The sequence below is a fragment of the Neofelis nebulosa genome, chromosome 11 (assembly GCF_028018385.1).
Source record: "Neofelis nebulosa isolate mNeoNeb1 chromosome 11, mNeoNeb1.pri, whole genome shotgun sequence".
Classification (NCBI taxonomy): domain Eukaryota; kingdom Metazoa; phylum Chordata; class Mammalia; order Carnivora; family Felidae; genus Neofelis; species Neofelis nebulosa.
Window position 1 is genome coordinate 56,655,568 of NC_080792.1, and position 21,876 is coordinate 56,677,443.

The 21,876-nt window shown below is 38.4% G+C and overlaps 1 protein-coding gene across 3 annotated transcripts in view; it reads right to left on the reverse strand.

Annotated features, from left to right (window-relative positions):
- Positions 1-21,876, reverse strand: part of L3MBTL4 (L3MBTL histone methyl-lysine binding protein 4) — a 450,611-nt gene that overhangs the window by 228,130 nt on the left and 200,605 nt on the right. For all 3 annotated transcript variants that reach the window (XM_058692660.1, XM_058692661.1, XM_058692662.1), the window contains exons 11-12: positions 12,062-12,147; positions 9,780-9,890 (exon numbers count right to left, since the gene is read on the reverse strand). In XM_058692660.1, the coding sequence (XP_058548643.1) occupies positions 9,780-9,890; positions 12,062-12,147 (197 nt within the window). The remainder of the gene's footprint in view (positions 1-9,779; positions 9,891-12,061; positions 12,148-21,876) is intronic.

Sequence of the window (21,876 nt, forward strand, 5' to 3'; positions counted from 1 at the left end):
TTTTTTTTTTTTTTTAATTGTTTTTAATGTTTATTTTTGAGACAGAGAGAGACAGAGCGTGAACGGGGGAGGGTCAGAGAGAGGGAGACACAGAATCTGAAATAGGCTTCAGGCTCTGAGCTGTCAGCACAGAGCCCGACGCGGGGCTTGAACTCACGGACCGTGAGATCATGACCTGAGCCGAAGTCGGACCCTTAACCGACTGAGCCACCCAGGCGCCCCTTGCCTAAACATTTTCAACTGTGCCTGTTTCCAGTTTTTGCCCTGCCTGCCTACCAGATCATCAACCTGTTCACTGGGGCCGTCATCCTGCCCAGCCTGTATCTCTGAACCCCATCTTTGGTTCAACTTTGATTCATTCCCTACTGGTTCAATGGCCCTGGAACACAAATACATCCTCTGAGTTTACAGGATCTACACATCCCTTCTTTTTCTATCACCAGAACCCCTTGGGTCCCAGTGAATATGGCCCCGTCCCGTTGTTTCCATGACCCAGCCCTGTTTCTGCCAAGAAAGCAAGGACACACACACACCTGGGCGGAGTCCTGGAGTAGACAGTGCTGGGAACAAGCCCCTAAGAAGCAGTAGTAGAAAAAGAAGACCCATAGCAACCATTTGTGCTGCAGACCCCTGTGGCCCGTTTCCCACAGCTGAGCCCCAGTGGCTCCCACAGCTATGCAACTTCCTGCGATTCCTCTGCTCACTGGTCCAAACACAGATCGTGTACAGACCACTGGCTCAAGGGGCTTTCAATTAAAAAAAAAAGAAAAGAAGAAGAAGAAATGTGTATATAGATACAAACATGCATGCATACACACACATACACATTAAGACAGATTAAACTTGAAATCTCCTTTGTCTCTACATGATAGTAAATAAAGGCATTTGGTGTTTGGAAATGCAAATAAAACAAGGCATGTTCTATACTTTTTCTAAGAGAGGAAAAACTGTTCTCCTGGAGAAGCCATCTGCCCCTCGGCATCTTTGCTCACAAGGCTTGCTGCATTTGCAAATGGGCTTTTACAACATTCGATAGTTTGTGCCATGCCCCCCATATTGAACTGTGATTTAACCTACCTCCCCAACTAGCTTGTGAGGGCAGGTTCCAAGTCTCAACATCACCCCAGGGACCACTGCTCCTGGAATGGTCTCTTTAGTAAGTAAAATCTCTTGATTTTAGTAAGTAAAAGCCCCCTCTCCCTCTTTTTAATGAGCATCTTAATTTTGTCCAGTACTACTGCTTTGGGTAGTAGTACCCAAATAGTTATAATGGTTCCCAAAGTTGTCCACATCCTAAGCCCAGAAACCTGTGAAAGCGTTACCTGAGATGGCAAGAGGGAATTTGCAGGTGTCATCTTGAGATGGGGGAGATTATCCTGGGTTTCCGGTGGGCCCAAGGTAATCACAACTGCCCTGATTAGTAGGAGGCAGAAATATCAGAGAGAGGTTTGAAGATGCTATGCTGCTGGCTTCGAATGTGGAGAAAGGGAACATGAGCCAAGGAGCAGATGCAGGCCCTAGGAACTGGAAAAGGCAAGGGAAAGGGTTCTCCCCCAGAGCATCCAAAAGGAATCCCTGCTGAAATCTTGGTTGGAGCCTAGTGACACTGCCAACCTAAAGAAATATGCATTGTGCCACTGAGTTTGTGGTAATTTGTTACAGCAGCAGTGGGAAAATAATACAACTCCATTTTGGAAATAAATTAATCTAATGTAAGAATTCACTCGTTCTCTTCTCACAGAAGAAGCTGCTTTCCCTGAGTCTATCCATCATCTTTTCTTATTTCACAAGAAATGACACAGATTTCAGAACAAGATGGGAGATGTATTCACCCTCTTGCCTAGTCACTTTATTCTGGGGAGTTTTTTGCTCTTATTTATTTTTGATAGATATTCTTCCACTGGTAAAAATAGAGTGCCTATAAAGCAAGATGTGAGAAAAAGAGATGATATCCAGCCTAATTAGCTAAGTATCAGTATTAGTAAGGGCATGTGGAATGTCAAAACTGCAGCTGGTCAGAAATAGTACGCTTCTGTTCAAGAAAACCATGGAAAACATGCACATCTCCTCCAAAGCCAAGGCAAATCCAACAGACTCTCTTGTTTTCCCTGAAGGAAGAGAGCAGGTCCACACTGCACGTTCTGACTGAACATCTGAGAAACAAGAGGTTTCGTTATCACAGCAGGCAAGGGGTCTCATACTTCCTGAGTAAATATAAAGCACTGAATAAAGCAACAGACTACAGATAATGGAGGACCTTTTTTTTTAAGTTGAGAATTGTTAGCCTAAAATGAGATCCTTACTAAAAAGTCCAGTAACTCTTGAAACACAAATATAATCCAGCATCTGTACCCACAGGTATGTGCATTTTGCAGCCGAACAACATGTAGCATCCCTCAGACGCTCAAAGAAATGTATAATCCTAAAATAAGGGTTAAGAACAACTAGTGCTACAACATCATCATCTTTATTTAAGAAGTTTCTACACAGACAGTGTTCTGCACAGAAAACTGTGAAATGTTCTATTTCTATTCTATTCCGCTCATAACTAAGCTGATGCCTCCAGCCAAATAATCACATGTCAGGATCTCATTAGCTCTCACAGGTCAGGCTGGTGAGATGGGGGCTTGGTGAGGATTACTTAAGGAGTGCCAGCAATGGCTCCAGAGTGGGACATCCGAGTCATCGCCAGGGCAGTTCTTCCTGGAGGTGCTGTTGGGCATATGATTCTGTTCTGGATATAGAGACTTTAATAAAAACGTTCAAGGTAAGTATCTATTTACATTTCTTTGAGAGTATAATTCTAGTGGCAAGGAAGCTTGCCCAATGAAAGATTATACATCGTTTGGGGAGCTTGACTACATTCACACTGAAAATCAAATGAATGGATGGTTATCAATTGATACGAGGAGAAATATATTTAAGTCTAGAAGCTATTAATTATATGGTATAGCTCATCTCTTCTACCTCTTTCCACTGAATATCTAAAACTAGATTAGAAAATAAACATAGATGTGGTTTTGTTCAAAAATATTAAAAAAAAATAAGGCAAGAACACAAAACCGTTTATACTAAAAGTAACAACTTTGTAAGTTCATCTCTCATAGCCAAATCAGTCTGGTATATCTATTAAGACAGCAGTTGGCAAATTATAGTCCACAGGCCAAACAGGGCCCATCATCTGTTTTTGTGCATCCTGTGAGCTAAAAATTGATTGATTTTTATATTTTTTTAATGGCTGCAAAAATCAAAAGAAGAGTATTTCATAACATGTGAAAATTATAGAGAATTCAAATTTCAGTGTCTGCAGTTTTACAGGAACATAGCCACCCTCATCTGCTTGCATACTGTTAATGACTGTTTTTGTGCTAAACCACAGAACCAAGGAGTTGCGGCAGAGACCTCAAGGCCCATAAAGGCTGAAATAGTTCCTTGCTGTCCCTTTACAGGAAGAGATGCTGCCCTATGGGTTACAAGCTCCGGCTGTAGTTGGGTGGCCTTGGACAAGTGGCTTAAGCTACGTGTGACTGTCTTTTCACCTGCATCTACGTTATAGGCTTGCTGTCTGGTTTAAGAGAATATGAAAATGTAAAAGCACATAAACAGCAACATGTAGGCACCACAACTGAGTCAGCCATCACCGATATTATTGTTGCTGCTGTTTGCTGTTACTATAATTACACTAATGCACCTTTACCAGGGAGGGCATTCTACCTGCCGTAAACCTATCTGGAAATCATGGCTGACACTAATTTATAGTTTCACCTACTCTTAAAAAATATCTTTTCATTAATTGGTCATAATATTTTTGAAATTTGTCCCAGTCTCCTTCCCAAATGAAGACAGTCATCAATCATTGTGGCACTGTAATGGGCGTTAATTAGAAGTTTAGCTCAAAGGACAGTCATTTTTAATGTTAGTATCTTGTTCTGTCCTCATATTTCAAAACCATTTTCAAAAATGCATCCCAGCTAGAGACAGTGGCAAGAGAGGTGATATATTCCAATTCTGCTCCCTTTTTGACAGATAATTAAACAAGGACTCATAGGGGTCAAGCAACTTTCTCGAAGCACAGGAAACGCTTAATTAAAATGAACATTCACTGACTTGTATTTGGACTTTTGCTTTGCACTAATCCACCTGCAGGTTTTTCAAACAAAAGCTTTGAACTTATTGGTCTGCCCAAAAATTCAAAACAGTCTGGTCACACAAGTAGACAACTTACCATGACAATTGGACAATTTTTGTCGTGATGCTTTTATTTCATTTAGAAATGCCACAAATACATCCAGTTAATGCATTAAATATGAAAAGACTTGCTGAAGACACTCAATTTATTAATGATTCAAGAGAATTTCCTAAAGCATCTATTTGGAATTCATTTATAATTCATTTCACAGCTTAGCTGTGGTTCCCACAGGGCAAATATTTATCAAATATTTCTGTTTTAAGTCCCCCTTTTACATTTATTTGTAGAAAAATACACTCCTTTTTTCCTAAATAAAGGCTAACCTTCCTAAAAGCATCCATCCGTCTATTGTAGTTTAACGTGCATTTCCTGATAAGGTGACAGTAATGGGCCTTCAAATATAACAGAGTATACTGTGCAACCAAACAAAAGAATAATTATTAAACATAATAGATGGCTATAAACTGAACACGATACACACTGAGTATATCATAAATATTTATTAGAAAGTAACTATGGTAATTAATAAACACAGTAATCAACACAAGGGAAATAGCATCTTAAAACCTGCCATGGCAAGAAAAACTTCATAAGCCATGAACCACACATGAGCAAATTAATATTTTCAGTATGAAAATCAGAATATCTGACTTGACTAGTGCCAGTGGACTTAACAGAGCAAGAGTGGAGAATATCTTGAGTCAGGCTGCCACTGCCCTGTCCTGCCAACACTGACAATTTATAGTCTCTAGTTCCTATGGCTTATCACAGCTAGAGGGTAATATCTGAAATGAGAGAGCACTAGCTTTGGAATTAGAAACATCTGAGTTTACAGCCAGTTCTTCCACTACTGATTGGGAACTCTGGGTCAATACTTAAAGTCTCCACGCCAACTGTGAGGCAGAAATAACCCATACCTGTAAGAGCTTTGTGTAACCAGTCTTACTGTGGTGATCAAATATGGAATCACTATGTTGCACACCTGAACCCAATTCAGTGTCACATGTCAGTCCTCAATAAAAATAAAAGTTTTTTAAAAAGTGTTGTGAAGATAAAGGTACAGTACATAAGATACTTAGCTAAATGTCTGAAACAAGGTCCATATTCAATAACTGGGTCTTCTTACTCTACTGATAACACTTCTGTGACTTCTGAGCCTGACACCATATCTACTGCTGTTATCACTTCTACTACTGCAACCGCTAAGAAGTCACTGCATCCTACTCCTTTTGGCCAATGTACTATTGGCGGTAACATGTCAACTGTAATAATTCACATTCTTTGTATCTGCACACATAAGGCCCACTAGGCTAGGTAGTATTTAAAATACAAAATAAAAACACCATAACAAGTGTTGGTGAAGATGTAGAGAAACTAAAACCTTCATGTTCCATTGGTGGGAATGTAAAATGGTGCAACCACTATGGAAAACATTTTATGTTAAAAAAAGAGTTACCATATGATCCAGCAGTTCTACTCCTAGAGATATACCCAAGAGAAACAAAAACTTACATCCACTAAAAAACATACACAAATGTTCATAGCAGCATTACTCAAAACAACCAAAAAACGGAAATGACCCAAACATCTACAATGATGAATGGATACACGAAATGTGGTAGATCCATCTGTACAATGGAATACTATTTAGAAATAAAAAGTAATGAACTACTGATATATGCTACAAGATGGATGAACCTTCAAAACACTATGCTATGTGAAAGAAGCCAGGTACAAAAGATGACATACTTATTACATGATTCCATTTATATGGCATGTTCAGAATAGGCAAATCCACAGAGACAGAAAATGGAATTAGTGATTGCCAGGGACTGCGAGGAGATGTAGACCAAGGAGTCAATGCTAGGGCGTATGAGCTTTCTTTTGGGAGGAATGACAAGGTTCTAAACTTAGATAGTAGTGATGGGTGCACAGCTCTGGGAATATAGTCAAAACCAGTGAAGTTTATGGTGTGTGAGTTATATCTCAAAAAAGCTGCTTTAAAAATAGAATTAATCAAGCACATAAGGTCAACTACATATTTGAGGAGTGGCAGAAGGGAAAAAAGTTAGTCTTCTGGATCTACTGCGCTTTGCCAGGGAGTGCCAGTACCACCGCCCAAACCTCCAGGGAGGACAGGCAGTGTGGGCTCAGCACAAAGGACAAAGTAGGGTGGGTTAAGAGGGAATTCGGTCCCCACCCTAGACATCTGCTCTCCCATTATGAAGTGGGATATTTATGATAACGATTAAAACATAAGAATAGGAGGAGGAAGACTATAAGCTCTAGAGTTGAAAACTCTGTTTGAAAGCTGGGGTTTAAACCCAGTTCCCCTCGGGCACCCGGTGGCTCAGTTGGTTAAGCTTCTGACTCTCAACTTTGGCTAAAGTCATGGTCTCACGGTTCATGAGAGGGAGTGCCACGTCGGGCTCTGTGCTGACAGGGCAGATTGGGATTCTCTCCCTCATTCTCTGCCCCTCCTCTGCTTGTGCTTTCTCTCTCTCTCCTTCTTGTGACCTTGGACCAATTACTTAACCTCCCTGGCCTTCAGTTTCCTCATCCATAAAATGAGTATAATAATAGCACCTTTGTTCCCACGGTTGCTATGAGGATGCACTAATACATATAAGCCCTTACAAGAGTGTCGTCTGATAAAATTAAGTGCCATCGTCGTCATTATCATCATCATTAGTATAGTTTTTTTGGTTGACCTGCTGACTCTACTCTCAGCGGTCAGACTCAAGCATGCAGCACAATACCATATGAGCACAAGCACTCCCAGGGGAGTACCCCTCGAACTCACCAGGGACTGTGGGCTTGTTCCTCCTCTACCTACCGATGACAATTCCTTTCATGAGGCCTCTTTGTTAGCACAGAAAATAAAGGCACCCAGGGAGAGCAGCACAGGGCATTTGCACTGGCTAATAACAGCAGTTACCACTGACGGTGCTAGAGAGAGTCAGGCACATTTTTGGGTATTTTACATTTGTTACTTCACTGAATTATCACAACAAGCCTGCAAGGTAGGCATTATTAACCACATCACTTTACAGATAAGAAGAAGTTCAAATATACTGAGTAACCAAGCTAATAACACAGTTAAATAAGTCAGAGCTGACATTCAAACCCAGATCCGTTTATCCTATGTCACTTTAGTACATTATGTTGAACTGGATTTCCAATGGAAGAGTGAGTAATCAGGACAGGAGTTAGGAATGAGAGAAGAGTATTTTTTTGTTTCACACAATTACTCAAATAACAGGATGCCAGAATATATGCAGTGCCATCTGTTCTTTCACTCATTCATTCACACGTTTATTAAGCACCTATTATGTGCCAGTGTCAGTGATAAAAACAGTCTTGGAAAGATAGATGTTAAAAGAGAAAATTACAAAAAAATTTCTTTAATAAATAAAAGAGAAAATTACAGAAGAATATGGTCAGCATATTAATAAACAACTGGTGCTGGACAAACAGGAGATCAGGGAAGTGTCAACTGTGTTCTCTACTGCAGAGAGAGTCCCATCCACTGCTTTCAATTTCCTTAAACAAGAATTCAGAGGAAAACACTTGAGACTCATTTTCAATGCCTTTTTCTCCCTGGGAACACCGATGAATGGAATTTTAAGCCACACTTCTGAATCTTTTCTATAATTTGTGTCTATTCAGAAAACTGCCAGCCCACAATCTTTCTCCCTGTACCTCATGGGACAGGACAAGGATATACCCAACTGCAGGACTGGGGGTGGATGCAGCATGGAGAGTCCATGGCAAAATGGAGGTTCCATCACAGGAATGGGCTATAAGAGGGCAGAGGCTGTTGGTGAGGTCAAAAGTACTCTATAAGCCCTAAGACATTAATGTCCATTCCAGGACTGATAACATTCTGACAGATTGAATGGTATGTGCAAGCAATTCATTTCACATTTTATAAAGCACCATTTCACAGGGTAGAGAATGTCAGCAGCATAAACACATCTTAATTTAGTCCTAAAATCCTAACGGGATTTCCACTGCACTCACAACCACAGAGGTAACACTTAAGGTTCTAATCCTGTCAGAGAGACGAGGCATTTTTCAACTTTTTCCTTATAGTAAAAGACAAAGCAATTACCATGGAAGAGAAAGAATAAGGAGAAGATACATGAAATATTTCTTTGGAAGGACCAGCTAAATTCTCAGAGATTTAAAAGGATCAATGTTGAGATAGTAAATAAGAAATACACTAAATTCAATTTAGAAACTAAAGTTTTTCAAATATTTCAAGGTAATGTGTTAGCCCAATATGATCACATAAGTAAGCTGGCAAATACATTCAACTGGATACCACGATACATAGCTTATGAATCACAAGAAAGCAATCTGTCACTTAGAATTCTAAATAAGATTTTATGTACTATTGAGTTTTTCCTATAAATGCAATAATTGTATAATAAAAGTTAAAAGAGAATTCAGAGAAAAAAATCTGAGGTTCATTTTCAATAACAAAATATTCGTGAATTTATAAAGTAATTACGATATCCAAAAGTTATTCCCAGAGCAAGTGCTGTAAGAGTAAGCAATAAAGAGCCACAAATAATAATTTCAGCAATATGCTTAAAATTAAATTTAAAATAAAATATTAATAACAATATATGTAAGAGAAAACACCTATAATGTATTAGTTCTGAACAGCATTCAGCATAGTTGTTTCCATTTGTCAGAAGAATAAAACACTGCCAATTCTTGATAATCTATGGCCAAATACTCATCTCTAAATTTTACTAAAATATATGTACTGATTATTCTTTATGAGATAAATTATTCAGCATATAGCACATAAGATTTATTTTAAATTATAACTGTACATCACACATAAAAGCATCTTTCTTGATAGTGCCTATTTTCAAAGTGGTTGACTTGAATCTTTTTATTATTATGAAATAAACTGTGTTTGGGTGGAAAATAACTTTTGAATTGTCATGTTATATAATTATTGAATACCACAACTTTCAGCTCTGTACAAAAAAATGAAAAGCTTCTAAGAAAATTTAGTTTTGATGATGTGTGCTTTTAAAAATGTAGATTTCACAATAAGAACAGTAGAGAAATCTGTTCATCAAATATTTATATCAAAATTTAACTTTTTGTTTTAGCTACAGTGACTAAAGTCCTTTTATTCATTTTTCTTTGCTCTAACAAAGAACAGTAGAAAACAAAGACTTAATTGTTCTTGTTAAGGTGTTTAATGACTATTTCAAAGAAATAGCTGATAATAGTGACAAAAGGCAGCTATAAAAAGAAAGAAAGAAAGAGAGAGAGAAAGAACAAAAGAAAGAAAGAAAGAAAGAAAGAAAGAAAGAAAGAAAGAAAGAAAGAAAGAAAGAAAGAACACAGAAAGTCTAAACAGCAAATCCCAACGTGAATATGTTAGAATCCCACTCAAAATCAGTTGTGTGTCTAATCTACAGATTCCGTGTCAGGTACCAGCCAGCTGGAAATCTCTGTATCCAGGAACTGGGACTAGGAACAAAATCAGTGGAAGTTTTCTCCTCCAACGGAGCCAAGAAATTGGAGCCACAACAGCAGGGCACTTCTGGCAAGTTCCTACCTTTAACCGCTGCTCATCCACATCGATGACTGTAGCCACGCGAATTAGCCTGGGGTTCCGTCTGTCCACCGCTTCAAGCCTCATGCTGGGCAGAAAACCGTGGGGTGGCCGCTGAAACATCAAGAGAGCCAAAGTCAGCAAAATCCCACTGCTCAGATGCCACATCGCATGTTTTCTAAAGTGCAATTGATCTGACTTTGCATTTAGACCTTGAACACAACTGGAATTTAGTTTTAAGGGCACGTAACACTTCGTGCATATTATTTTATCCAGTTTCATAAAAACCTGTGAGAGGAGAAAGAATTTTTTGGTCATTTTCAAGATAGCTAAAAAGACAGATTAAATCATATATTCATTAACAATCACAAGATTCAAAATAGGTTCTAATTTATTAACAATTTATCAATTTGATTAATTTTTTCTGAAATTAACTTTATAAATCAAGAAACTGTTGACCACTCTCACTGTCCAGTTTCGTAGAGTATGACTCAGAAGACAAAATTATTTACTAAATAATTAGAAAAACATAAACATAATCCTTTATAAATCTAAATTTTAAAATAGATAAAAGCTGCATAACTCTTGACAGTTAAAACTATTTTAGAATCAAACCACAATGTAATTTATTTTTATTTTTATTTTTTTAAATTTTTTAAAAATTTTTTTTTATTTTTTAATATATGAAATTTACTGTCAAAGTAAACCACAATGTAATTTAAAGCTATAACCTGTGCTTTGTTACTTATCTGTAACATAAGCATGTTAAAAACTGTTTTAATTTAAGCTTCTTCCAAAAATCCTAGGAACCAGGAGTCTATAATGAGGACACTTAGGAAATCCTAAAGAAAATGGGGTGGGAAAAAGCACACTGGGACTTACCAAATCATTGACACCAATGAAATTTAAATACAAAAAATCAAAGTCAAAAGACAACTCCAGCAGTGTTCGTAGGTTGGTAAAAAGTCACTCTGAAAGCTATTACACATAAAATATTCAATCGACTTTATTGAAAATGAAACTGTACTGAATTTTGTAAGTCTAGAAATGGCAATAGGAAACCCTCATAATACATAATAAACAGTTAAATCTTTCTCCAATATCTGGTTTGCTTCTTTCCTGCTTTTATGGAAGTATATTTTCTTCTAAAATGCATTATTATGTCTACTAAATGGAATATACTGACTACAAGTAGGTCTTTGATGCTTGAAAATCTTTCTGTTCTCCCCAAGGTCACTGTCCTGATAACAAAGGTAATAGTTTCATATTGCAGATGCCAAAGATACACAGCTTGAGATGAATCCATGATAACTCCATGTCAGAGCCTGGAAGTTGCCTTTTTAACGAAATCATAATTTTATTTTCTTGTAATTTTCTTCTTGGAAAAATAAAATGAGTTTTGACAGAAAGCAAAAGAGAAAGAGGTTAACTACCAGCAGCTGGTACTTTGCTTATCGAGTTTTTTCAATTCCTGAAGTCCTTTCTAGCACTCCAGGACTTCTGGCTTTCTTAATTTGATTAAATTCATTTTCCAAATCCAGTCTATTATAACAGATTTATTTAAAAAAATGAAATAGCATTTTGTTTAAAATCCCTTTTGATCCCTAGAAAACTTTTTATAAATGAAATCGTATGTAGAAGCTCGCTATATAAAATTCTGACTAAAGATGAATCAGGAAGCCTGGAGCACACAATTAAGTTGAAAGGGAACAATCTGAAAACCACTTTACAACATAAATATCTCTAACTGTACTATCAGTGCACTGTCTTTTCCCCAATAATTTATGCTTGGTTCAACCCTGGAATAAAGGTATAAGTACAAATTTGAACTTTAAAAACTGGTATTCTAAATGTTAAAAGCAATGTTTCCCTCAAAATGGATAAAACTGTAACACACACCCACTACATACAGTTCACCTATTTTATTATGGCATCGTTGGCATTCAAACAGTTCCCAAGACTGAAAGTTCAGAGTTCCCGCCATGTGGACTAAGACAAGCAGAAATGAAGGACTCTGCCATTATTAGGGGTTGATGAGGGGCTTTCAACTGCACTAGGGTGGGCTACTGTGCTTTGTAAGAAGGGAAACCATCATTACTTTTGTGTAGAGGAACAACAGTAAATGAGTCACCTCCTTTGTAGTTTTAACCGAAAACCAGGCAAAGTGGTTATGAAAATAACACTTGCATTTAAAAAGAAAAAAACTAGAATAATTTGAGCTGCCAAATTAAGTCAACATGTACACCGTTTCAGGTTGAGAGTGTATTAGAGAGTATACAACTCACCATTTTAAAAACTTTGGCAGGAACAGCATTAGTTTGAGTAGCTTCCAGATATTCTGTCCAGGAAAAATTTTCCGGATCAGGATAACCTGAAAAATACATATACATATCAAAAAATTACTCACTATTATTTTGATTCCCATGTACTATAAGACATTTGACCTTCTGTGAACTGCTCACTATTTAACAGCCCCTATGCTAAGAACCTCACATACATTACCTAAGTCTATTTTAACCTCTGAATGGGCTGTTTCACCCCCACTAAGGCAAGCAAGCACTCATATATCGGTTCATTCATTCACTCAACAAGGTTAAACAGGTTGGCCAAGGTCAAATGGTGGGTATTTGGCAGAGCCTGGTTACACCCAAAAGGCCTCTTTAGAAAGTTTGAAAAAACGCTCACAATCCCTGTCTGACCTCAGACCATAAACTGAAAATCTTTCCAATTTCTCCAATACTTCTGCATCTATTAGGGTTTTGTTCTCTTAATTACATCTCTGTAATTGCAATTTCCCAGGTTTGCCATTTATAATTGCAACTTATATATTGGTATAACATGGTACAAAGCACTGTATGTTTAAAAAAATTCTAACTGGGGGCACCTGGGTGGCTCAGCCGGTTGAGCATCCAACTCTTGATTTGGGCTCAGGTCATGATCCCAGAGTCAAGGGATCAAGCCCCACATGGAGCTCTGCACTGAGTGTAGAGATTGCTTGAGATTCTCTCCCCCTCTCCCTCTCCCCCTCCCCTACTTGTGCTCACTATCACGTTCCTTCCTCCGTCTCTCTCTCTCTCTCTCTCTCTCTCTCCCTCTCTCTCTCTCTCTATATATATATGTGTGTGTGTGTGTGTGTGTGTGTGTGTGTGTGTGTGTGTATACGTACATATATATACACATACACATATATATATATACACACACACATATATATACATAGATGTATATATTTCTAACTGGGTTTCTCATTTCTCTTTATATTTGTGTTATTTTATTCCTAATTACATTTGCTGAGGTCTATATTATTGTGTCATTTTCTTTTTCCTTTAAAGGAATAAGCACCTAGATTTATTCATCAGCTTTCTTGTTTTTTCTCTTTTCTAATTATTTCATTTGCTGCTTTTACTCTTATTACTTCTTTACTCATATTTCCCTTAGGTTTGTTTTTACTCATCAAATTGAACTATAAGGATAATTGATTTATCTTCATTTTTTTAAATAACAGAAGCATTTAAAACCATGAAATTACCACTGTTCCCCCTGAATACAGCTTTAGACATCTGGATAAACTTTTATGAAATATTTGTGTATCTCACTTTTATTTTTCAAAAACAATTATAATTACAATCTGTAAGTGTCACCTTCATTTAGTCACTGGCCAAATAATTATTTAAGAGATATCTCAAATCATTAATTTTTGTAGTTATTTAAAATATTCATAATAATATCTACTTTACCACATGGTAGTTTCAGAATGTCACATGATATCTAGGATTTCTTTTTGGCATAATATAGGATCAACAGTTGAAATTTTTGTTTAAGTATATACATACACATACACACATGTTTTGAGGCATATTAGTATGCCTCAATTGAATGTAAGTAGCTATTATTATTAAAAAATCTGCTTTATTTTTTATTTAAGCAAAAAACCTGAAGCAATAAGCTAAAATTTCTAAAATACTTTTTCATACAGTTTTCTAGTATCTCTGATAATTTTTTCTTCATATTTAAACTTTTTACTAAAATAAAGAATATTTTAAGAAAAATATGCCAATGAAGGAAACAGCCTGAAAAACTGTTCACAAAATTAGCATAGCTGTACCACCAGGACCCAGGACAGCCCCTCCCCATTCTACACCCTTCCAGTCACTGCCCCCTCTCCGCAAAGGGAAACTCTCATCCTAGTTTCTAACCTCTAAGATTAGCTCTGCCTGTTCCATTTTTTCCTTTGTATAAATGGAATCATACAGCATGTACTCATTTGCAGTGGTCAGCTTTTGCTCAGCACTCTGTCAGGTTCGTGTAGACAGCTGCATGCAGAAAATCTGTTATCACTGCTTTGTAGCAGTCTATTGGGTGAGGATTTCACAATTTATCCATTTTACTGATGATGGTCCTTTGGACAGTCTCAATTTCGGGGGCTATTATGGAAAGTGCTGCTACAGACATTCTAGTATATTCTTGTTGGTCATCACACATATACACTTCTTTTGGAATGCATCCAGGAGTAAAACTGCTGGATCATGGGGTAGTTTGCTTTATATTTTGATGTTACATTATTTAGCACAGAAAAGCACATGTAATTTTTGCTACTGATTGTGCTTTTTATTTAACATTGAAAAAAATTTCCCTTAGACACCTTGATTGCTTTTACATCAAATTCTTCTTTGTCACTAAAAATTAAATTGTATGCCATCTTGTATTTTCTGTTTGTTTTCTTAATAAAATTTTGCCCATCCTTTTTACTTTTAAATTATTTTGTCTCAGGTATATCTATTTTAAACATCTTCTAAATGGATTTTGAAATCCATCTGCATTTACTTTCATAACTCATTTGCTTTATCTAACTTCCGTACACATGTTTTAGGCTGGAGTTGTTTTTTTTTTTTTTTTTAAACATTCTCTTAGGGTTTCCTTTGCTTTTTGTCCCTGTCTATATATGAGCTATGTTACATACCTTCTGTTTCAGGAATTATTTCTGCTACTTTTGTAGCTCATATACTTTTTAATGTTTATTTTATTTTTGAGACAGAGAGAGAGAGAGAAAGAGCACGAGCAGGTGAGGGGCAGAGAGAGAGGGAGACACAGAATCTGAAGCAGGCTCCAGGTTCCAAGCTGTCAGCACAAAGCCCAACGCGGGGCTCAAACCCATGAACCATGAGATCATGATCTGAGCTGAAGTCAGATGCTTAACCGACTGAGCCACCCAGGTGCCCCTGTAGCTCATATTTTTAACGACTGTCCAAACTCATTCCTTGTATTTTGGATTTCCACATTTCCGTGTGGGTTCTGATTATGCTCATATCGTGCCACGTCAGCACCGGGATCCCCTCCTCCCTGGCTCCAGGTCTCTCACCAGGGGCCTAAGCAGCAGATTCTGGGGAATGGTGACTAAAGAAAGCAGTGTGTGGTGGGCTGAGGAATGAATGTGCAGAGGCTGAGGGAGGAAGCAATTAGTGCTGCTCCAGTCCCGTAAAGAAATCTTGCATGCTGCTATGAAAGACATCATCTTTTTTCATGATCAATAAGTGAGAATAAAAGACTGTGACTGTTTTCAGTGTTTCTGAAGCAGTACTGCCTCTGTGACACTCTCCAGAAATGAGCTATGTATGTACTGTGTGTATATATATTCCCTGTTCAATGAGTCCAAGGAAGAAGAACGTCTCATTGCCTAGGGAGGCCTGCAAAAGCCACATACTCCCACTGTCTTCCTCCTAGCCCCACCCTGAGTCCTGCTACCTTTGGGGGGTATGGCAGGGGGCAGAATCAGGGCAACAGAGGAAGGGGCAAGAGCCAGGTCCACTGACACAGCTGTGTGGCAATATGACAGAAGCTTTTCAGGAGCTGAAATTCCTTCTTGTTTCAAGAAATATATGAGACCACCCCATGGAACAATAGCCTTCAGCATCTTCACTTGTCTCAAAGAAAGCAACATATAACTAGTTTCAGTTTATTAGTAACCACTCTTCAGAGTACTCCATTTACACTAAGTCATTCATTCCTCACATATGCTGCTCATTTTATAGGTGAGGCTCAGGGAACTTGAGCAGCTTTCCCAGTGCTATACACGTAGAAGTGGAAGGAATGGGTTTGGAACAATTATGTCTGACTCCATTACCCTCGTATTCAACCACTGCTTCCCCCTAGTATTATAACCCAGAGCTCCATGATCCACGGTGGTCCAAGGCCTCAGGACTGGGAGTATGAGCTCCCCCTGGAGGCCAAGGTGTCATATGGCAAGGGTGGGAACATTGCTAGATTGGAGGCAGGCTGTTGGTATAAATGTATTTATTCACGTCCCACCTCATTCCACTCTATTGAGAGATCAAACCATCAGAGATGGGCAAACACTGAGGCAAGATGAGGTTCAAGTTGTGGCTGTGGGCACAGGTGGCTGAACCAAACAAAGGAAACGTGTCAGCTATTGGGATCAAGCATAGCAAGGCTCCTGCCAGGCAGCCCCTGGATCTCCCCATGGTACTGGCACTTTCCTGGAGAAGAGGAAGACCCAGGTGACAAATATCTTTAATTAACGTCAGCAAATAACTAGAAGGCAAACAGATGACAGCCAGAGAGGACGGAGGGAGGAAGTGCAATGGAGGGGAAGAGCTTGCACCCTCATGGGAGAGGAGCCTCTCTAAAGGCTGAGAACTGTCCTAGGAGAAACAGTGGGACTATCTGGGATACGACAAAATGTGCTATCCCAAGAGGGTGACAGAGAAAGATCTGTGCGAAAAAGTCACTTAGATGAAGGTCAATTCCAGTGCTTTGAGTTGAAAAAATTGAGAGTCAAGAAAAAAGGGATACAAATATGGGACGGTGCAAAAACAGAGAAACTTAACGTCAAACCAAGTTAAATGCAAGTGAAAATATACTAAAATATATCATTCCAAGGACTACTTATACCATTCTGGAACATCAATTCCTTACGATGATCTACAGGCCCCTACCCACCAGGGACCCATTACCACTCCAACCTCATCTCCCTTCACTCTGCTCCTTCTCCAACTAGGACACAGCTGACTTCTTCTCCCTCAAGGTCTCAAACTTGCTGTTCCTTTACAGAGAAGTTTTCCCCATGTACCTTCCACACTCCTTACCTCACCTCCTTTAAGTTGTTGCTCAAATGTCCTTCCCTGAACTCCCTAAATATACAGAACCCTCTCACCAAATACATGTGCCCCTCCTAACCTCATGACCTGCCTTACTTTTCTCCATAGCACTTACCACTAATTAACTTATTAAATTAATATTTACATATTTGTTGTTTCTCTTGCTCTATAAGATCATAACTGCCTAATGACAGGAATTTGTTCACTTAAGTCCCATTTTCTCTGGGACTTTCTCCAGAACAGAGCCTAGTATGTAGTGATCAGTAGTTATCCCTTATTAAATATTTGGCAAATATCTGCTGAATGAAATGTATTTAAGAAGTTTGCATTTGATATTGTGGTGGCCAAGAATGTCAGATATGTGAGCCAAAATTGTACTGGTCTAGCCTCAATATAATGAATGGAACACTGATATAAAATTGTTTGCCTGTTGGTGTTGGCAGTATTCAGAGGTATCATTAGAACGAGCTGATGCTCCTGTACCAATTCTGGCTAAGGTTCCAAATAGCACCATAGACTGCACAGTACCAAGGGAAGGCCATCTGACTTGTGGCCTCTGTGTAAGGTAAATGTAATCCTCAACTGTTTGTTCCATGTAAGAAAGGCCTACTTATGTGTCATATTAGTTACAGACTCTTCTTATAACAACGTCCTCCATTAATTTACCACCTGGAACAATAGCCTAAATAGAAACATAATTTTGCCACTGGGACAGTCTAAAGAAGGGTAGTTAATAAGGAGTATAAACCCTTGAGGTCCTGGAATTCTGGTCTGATTAGCGTGTCCCATGCAACCTAGAGAAGCATGACAACCATAATTACATCAGTGGCCAGTCCAGGAACCAAAACGCATAGGCGTCCCAGGACAAACAGTTTTTAGGTAATGGACAACAGTCCAGCTTAATAATGATGTGCTAAGAGGCTTACTGAGAAGGTTCAATCAGAACACAGAGAATACTGATCATAAACACGCGTGCTAGATGGACTTACCAGGGCACTTCATCTAACTCTTTGTTGTACTGATAAGGAAAGTGAGACCTGGCATTTTAAGTGACTCGTCTAAGGCAAGACAACTAATAGCCAAGCCAAAGCTAGAACCCTGGCCTCCCGATCTGCAATTACAGAAAACAAAACTTGTGAATAGTTGCTTTGAGGCGTGGTGAGTACTCTGGATGCTGCCAGGCACTAAGGCCGAGAAGAAGCATCGACAGAAGAATGAGGGCCATGCAACTAGTACTGCTGAAGCCCTGACTGACCGGCTTTGCCATCATTTCAAGAGAGTGGATTTTCTAAGAATGCCCCCCAGGCATTACCTATTTACTTCTCTGTTTCAAGAAGCCCGGACAAGGCAGAGCAGTAACTCATCCAGGCCTCCGGATGGTAGAGACTGCAGGCAGTCCCCAATGACTGTGTGCTGCCACTCCACTCACGAGGTTCGGCACACATGGAGGGGCTCTTTATGAAAACGATCTTAACATCAAGGAATCACTAAATATCCCATGTTAGACAGCGCTACACTATTTAGTACAAGACAAAAGAAATGCAAGACATGAGGACAATCAGTTATCTCAATCATTGTTGAGCCTAATTCAGGTTCACTCGATTTTGTTTTCAAAAAATATGTTGAAACTAACCTCACAGTTATGGTACCTTAGATGCCAGAAGTCTTGGACTCATATTCAGCTCATCACAATCAGGGGTAAAATATCCTTTCTGACCAAAGAATACAGTTATGCTCCCTAATATTTTTAACAGTATGTCAGATTTGTTCCTTGATCACCAGACCATAAAGCATACACAGAACTTTCAATCTACACAATGAACTAGAAGTACTCAAGTACTTATCGAGGAGCTCATTTCATAATTGACTGTTTTGCCGAAAGTATGGCTGAGATGAAGTGTATTAGGAATAGACTAAGGAAACAGAGTCTCTGTTCTAACTAGTGAAATCACTTTCAGAAAACAGCCAATCTGTGCTACACTGGATGAGCTCCCAGCGGAACTGTCTCCAAAAGGACCATGGCTCCCACGGTACCTAATCCAGCCCAGTGTTTGGTAAATGGCAGGCACTCAAGATGGGGTAATTGCCTCTATTTCTCTCTGTCCCTCTGTCTCCCCCTCTCTCTCTGTCTCTGTCTGTCTATCTCTCTCAATAGCTAACATTATGGAGAACAGACTGGTTATTTTGCTTCTATTTTTCTCTCAATTTCACTAACTACACAATACTCCACTGAGTAATATTCTATGACTAATAATCCTTACATGTTATGCCTATATTGGTCTTTGCTGCATCTTTAGCTCCTAGCTGGGCCTCATGCTTAGCAGGTACTTAATATCTATTCAATTAATTAATTAATAATTTACATTTTTCTCTGAACTCTTCTTCCCTTCCTTATGTCAACAGAATCTATATTTGGAAAATACCAAAATGCCATTTAAATACAGTAATTCTGTGTGTAACTAAAAAAAGTCAATAGTTCATGTTCAATTAAATACAAGATTTATTTATGTTATACATTTTGCTAATGTAATTTTAGCTTGCCAAAGAAATTATGATGTTAAGTAGTTATTTGGTATCAAAATATAATTTGCTAAAATATTTCTATGTGCTCCTCAGACATTTAGAATATTTGCTAAGTATGTCCAGCAAACTGATAATTCTAGAGAATCTACAGAAATCAATTGCTGTTATAAACCACATTTCATCACCTCTCAAAATATGAATTATTATAGCTTTATTTCTGGAAATAATCTTGCATTTAACATACATTCACAACCAGTCTGAATACTAGACTCCCAATTTAAAAATGCAGAAATGAGCGTATACATTTAGCTCTGTTCCTTCTAAATGCCACCAAAATATCAATAAAGGCATTTTTAAATGAATACTTATCAACAGAGAAAATTCTGAATTAATTTTGATACAACACATTATGGAATACTATGTAGCCTTTATAAAGAATCAGAACTATACCAAATTAATTGAAAGAGATTTGCCATGAAACAGCTGAGCAAGATAAAAAGATAATGGACAAATATGTATATAATATAATTCCATTTATTTGCACAAGCAATTATTTGAAAAGGATATGGGTTCACAAATATATCTATGTATGAGTGTGTATGTGTGCATGTATTTGCAATCATATTGGAATTGGTAAAATATATATAGCATAGGATGGCTAATAGTTCAATCATTTTCATTCTCCTCTTGAGAAAATACATTTCCTGCACTCCCATGCTGTTAAATGTAGCTATGTAACTGCGTTCTGGCCCATGCATTTGGGTAGAAATGATGTAATAAGCCACTTCCAAGTTTGGCTCCTAAAACCATCTCATGTGCAAACAAACATCAGTTCTTTTCCCATTTTCAGGCTTTGCTGAAAGAGTCCGAAAGACCTGGAGGAGCCCCAGTTCTGAAATAACTGCATGGGGCAGAACTAACCATAACTGGACTGTGAGAAGAACAAGAAATCAATTCTTAATGTGTTAAGGTACAAAAATGTTGGAGTCATTTGTTCTGCTAGTTAGCTCATAGTAATTAATATGGAGGGATTAGCACCACTTGCTACTTCCTTGAGAGGAGTAACTAACCTGAGTAGAAAAAGAAATACAATGCTTTTAAAAAAACAGGATAAATTGGGGCGTCTGGGCGGCTCGGTCAGTTGAGCATCCAACTTCAGCTCAGGTCATGATCTCACAGTTCGTGAGTTCGAGCCACAAATCGGGCTCACTGCTGTCAGCACAGTAGCCGCTTCAGATCCTCCATACCCCTTTCTCTCTGCCTTTCTCCCACTCGTGCTGTCTTTCTCAAAAATAAAAAAACAATTTAAAAAAACAGGATAAATAAAATGTAGTTTATGAAAAAAATTAAAAATAAAAACAGTACCAGTACAAGGATATAAAGCCACAATGAGAACAAGTGAAAAAAAAAAAAAAGCCAAAAGCAGATGAGAAATGGAAACAAAACCCCTGGAAGCGTGAAAAAGAAATAAATGAATGAAAATTGGCTTCACATACTGAGAAAGCTAAAACAAATCTATTAAAGAAGCAGGTTAATTGATGTTATAGGACCCTGGAAAGCTTCAGTAGCTGCAGGCATCAGATCCTTCTGAAGGCAGAGTGTGGTGCTAACAACAGATGACTGTTTTGAAGTCCTAACAGAGACACTTAGACACACCAGGTCACCTACCTGACCCCACACAAGTAGGCAACTATCCCTCCCACATTAAGGCTAAAGGCTGGAGGGTTTAGTCTCTGGGCAGGTTGAAACAGAGAAGGAACAGACTTTGGGATCTTATGCAGTGATGCAGCCCACTCATAGAAGAATGGCCACTTGCAGTACCTGAATCTCAAACTGCGGGCAGCCCTTTGCCTCAGCTCTCAACAACTCCCACAACCCTGCCATAACACACACCCCAGTCAGAAGGAGGAAGAGGAGCCTTTCCTGTGGGAACCAACCCAAAAGTCCTCGTTATGACATTCTGAGGTATCCAATATCCAACTAAAACATCCTGGTTAACATCTCAGCACCCCACAGGGATGTTTACAATTTCACAAGCTCCATCAGGGCACCCAGAGATTTTATTCTGCTTCTCAGGACCTTATTCTTAAAGATGAAAGGAAACTGAGATTCACTAGAGATTTGAAGAACCCAATACCTGGATACAAAAACAAAAACAATTAACGTAAAAATGTAAATTTGAGAAAAGAGACAATATAGGGAACAGAAGATTTAAACCAACAAGTTTAAAAAATAAATGAACCTTGGGGTGCCTGGGTAGCTCAGTCAGTTAAGTGTCAAACTCTTGATTTCAGCTCAGGTCATGATTTCATGTTTTGTGAGATCAAGCCCCACATCAAGCTCTGCACTGACAATGCAGAACCTGCTTGGGATTCCCTCTCTCCCTCTGTCTCTGCCTCTCCCTGTCTCTCTCTCTCTCTCTCTCTCTCTCAAAATTAATTAATTAATTAAAACTAAATGAA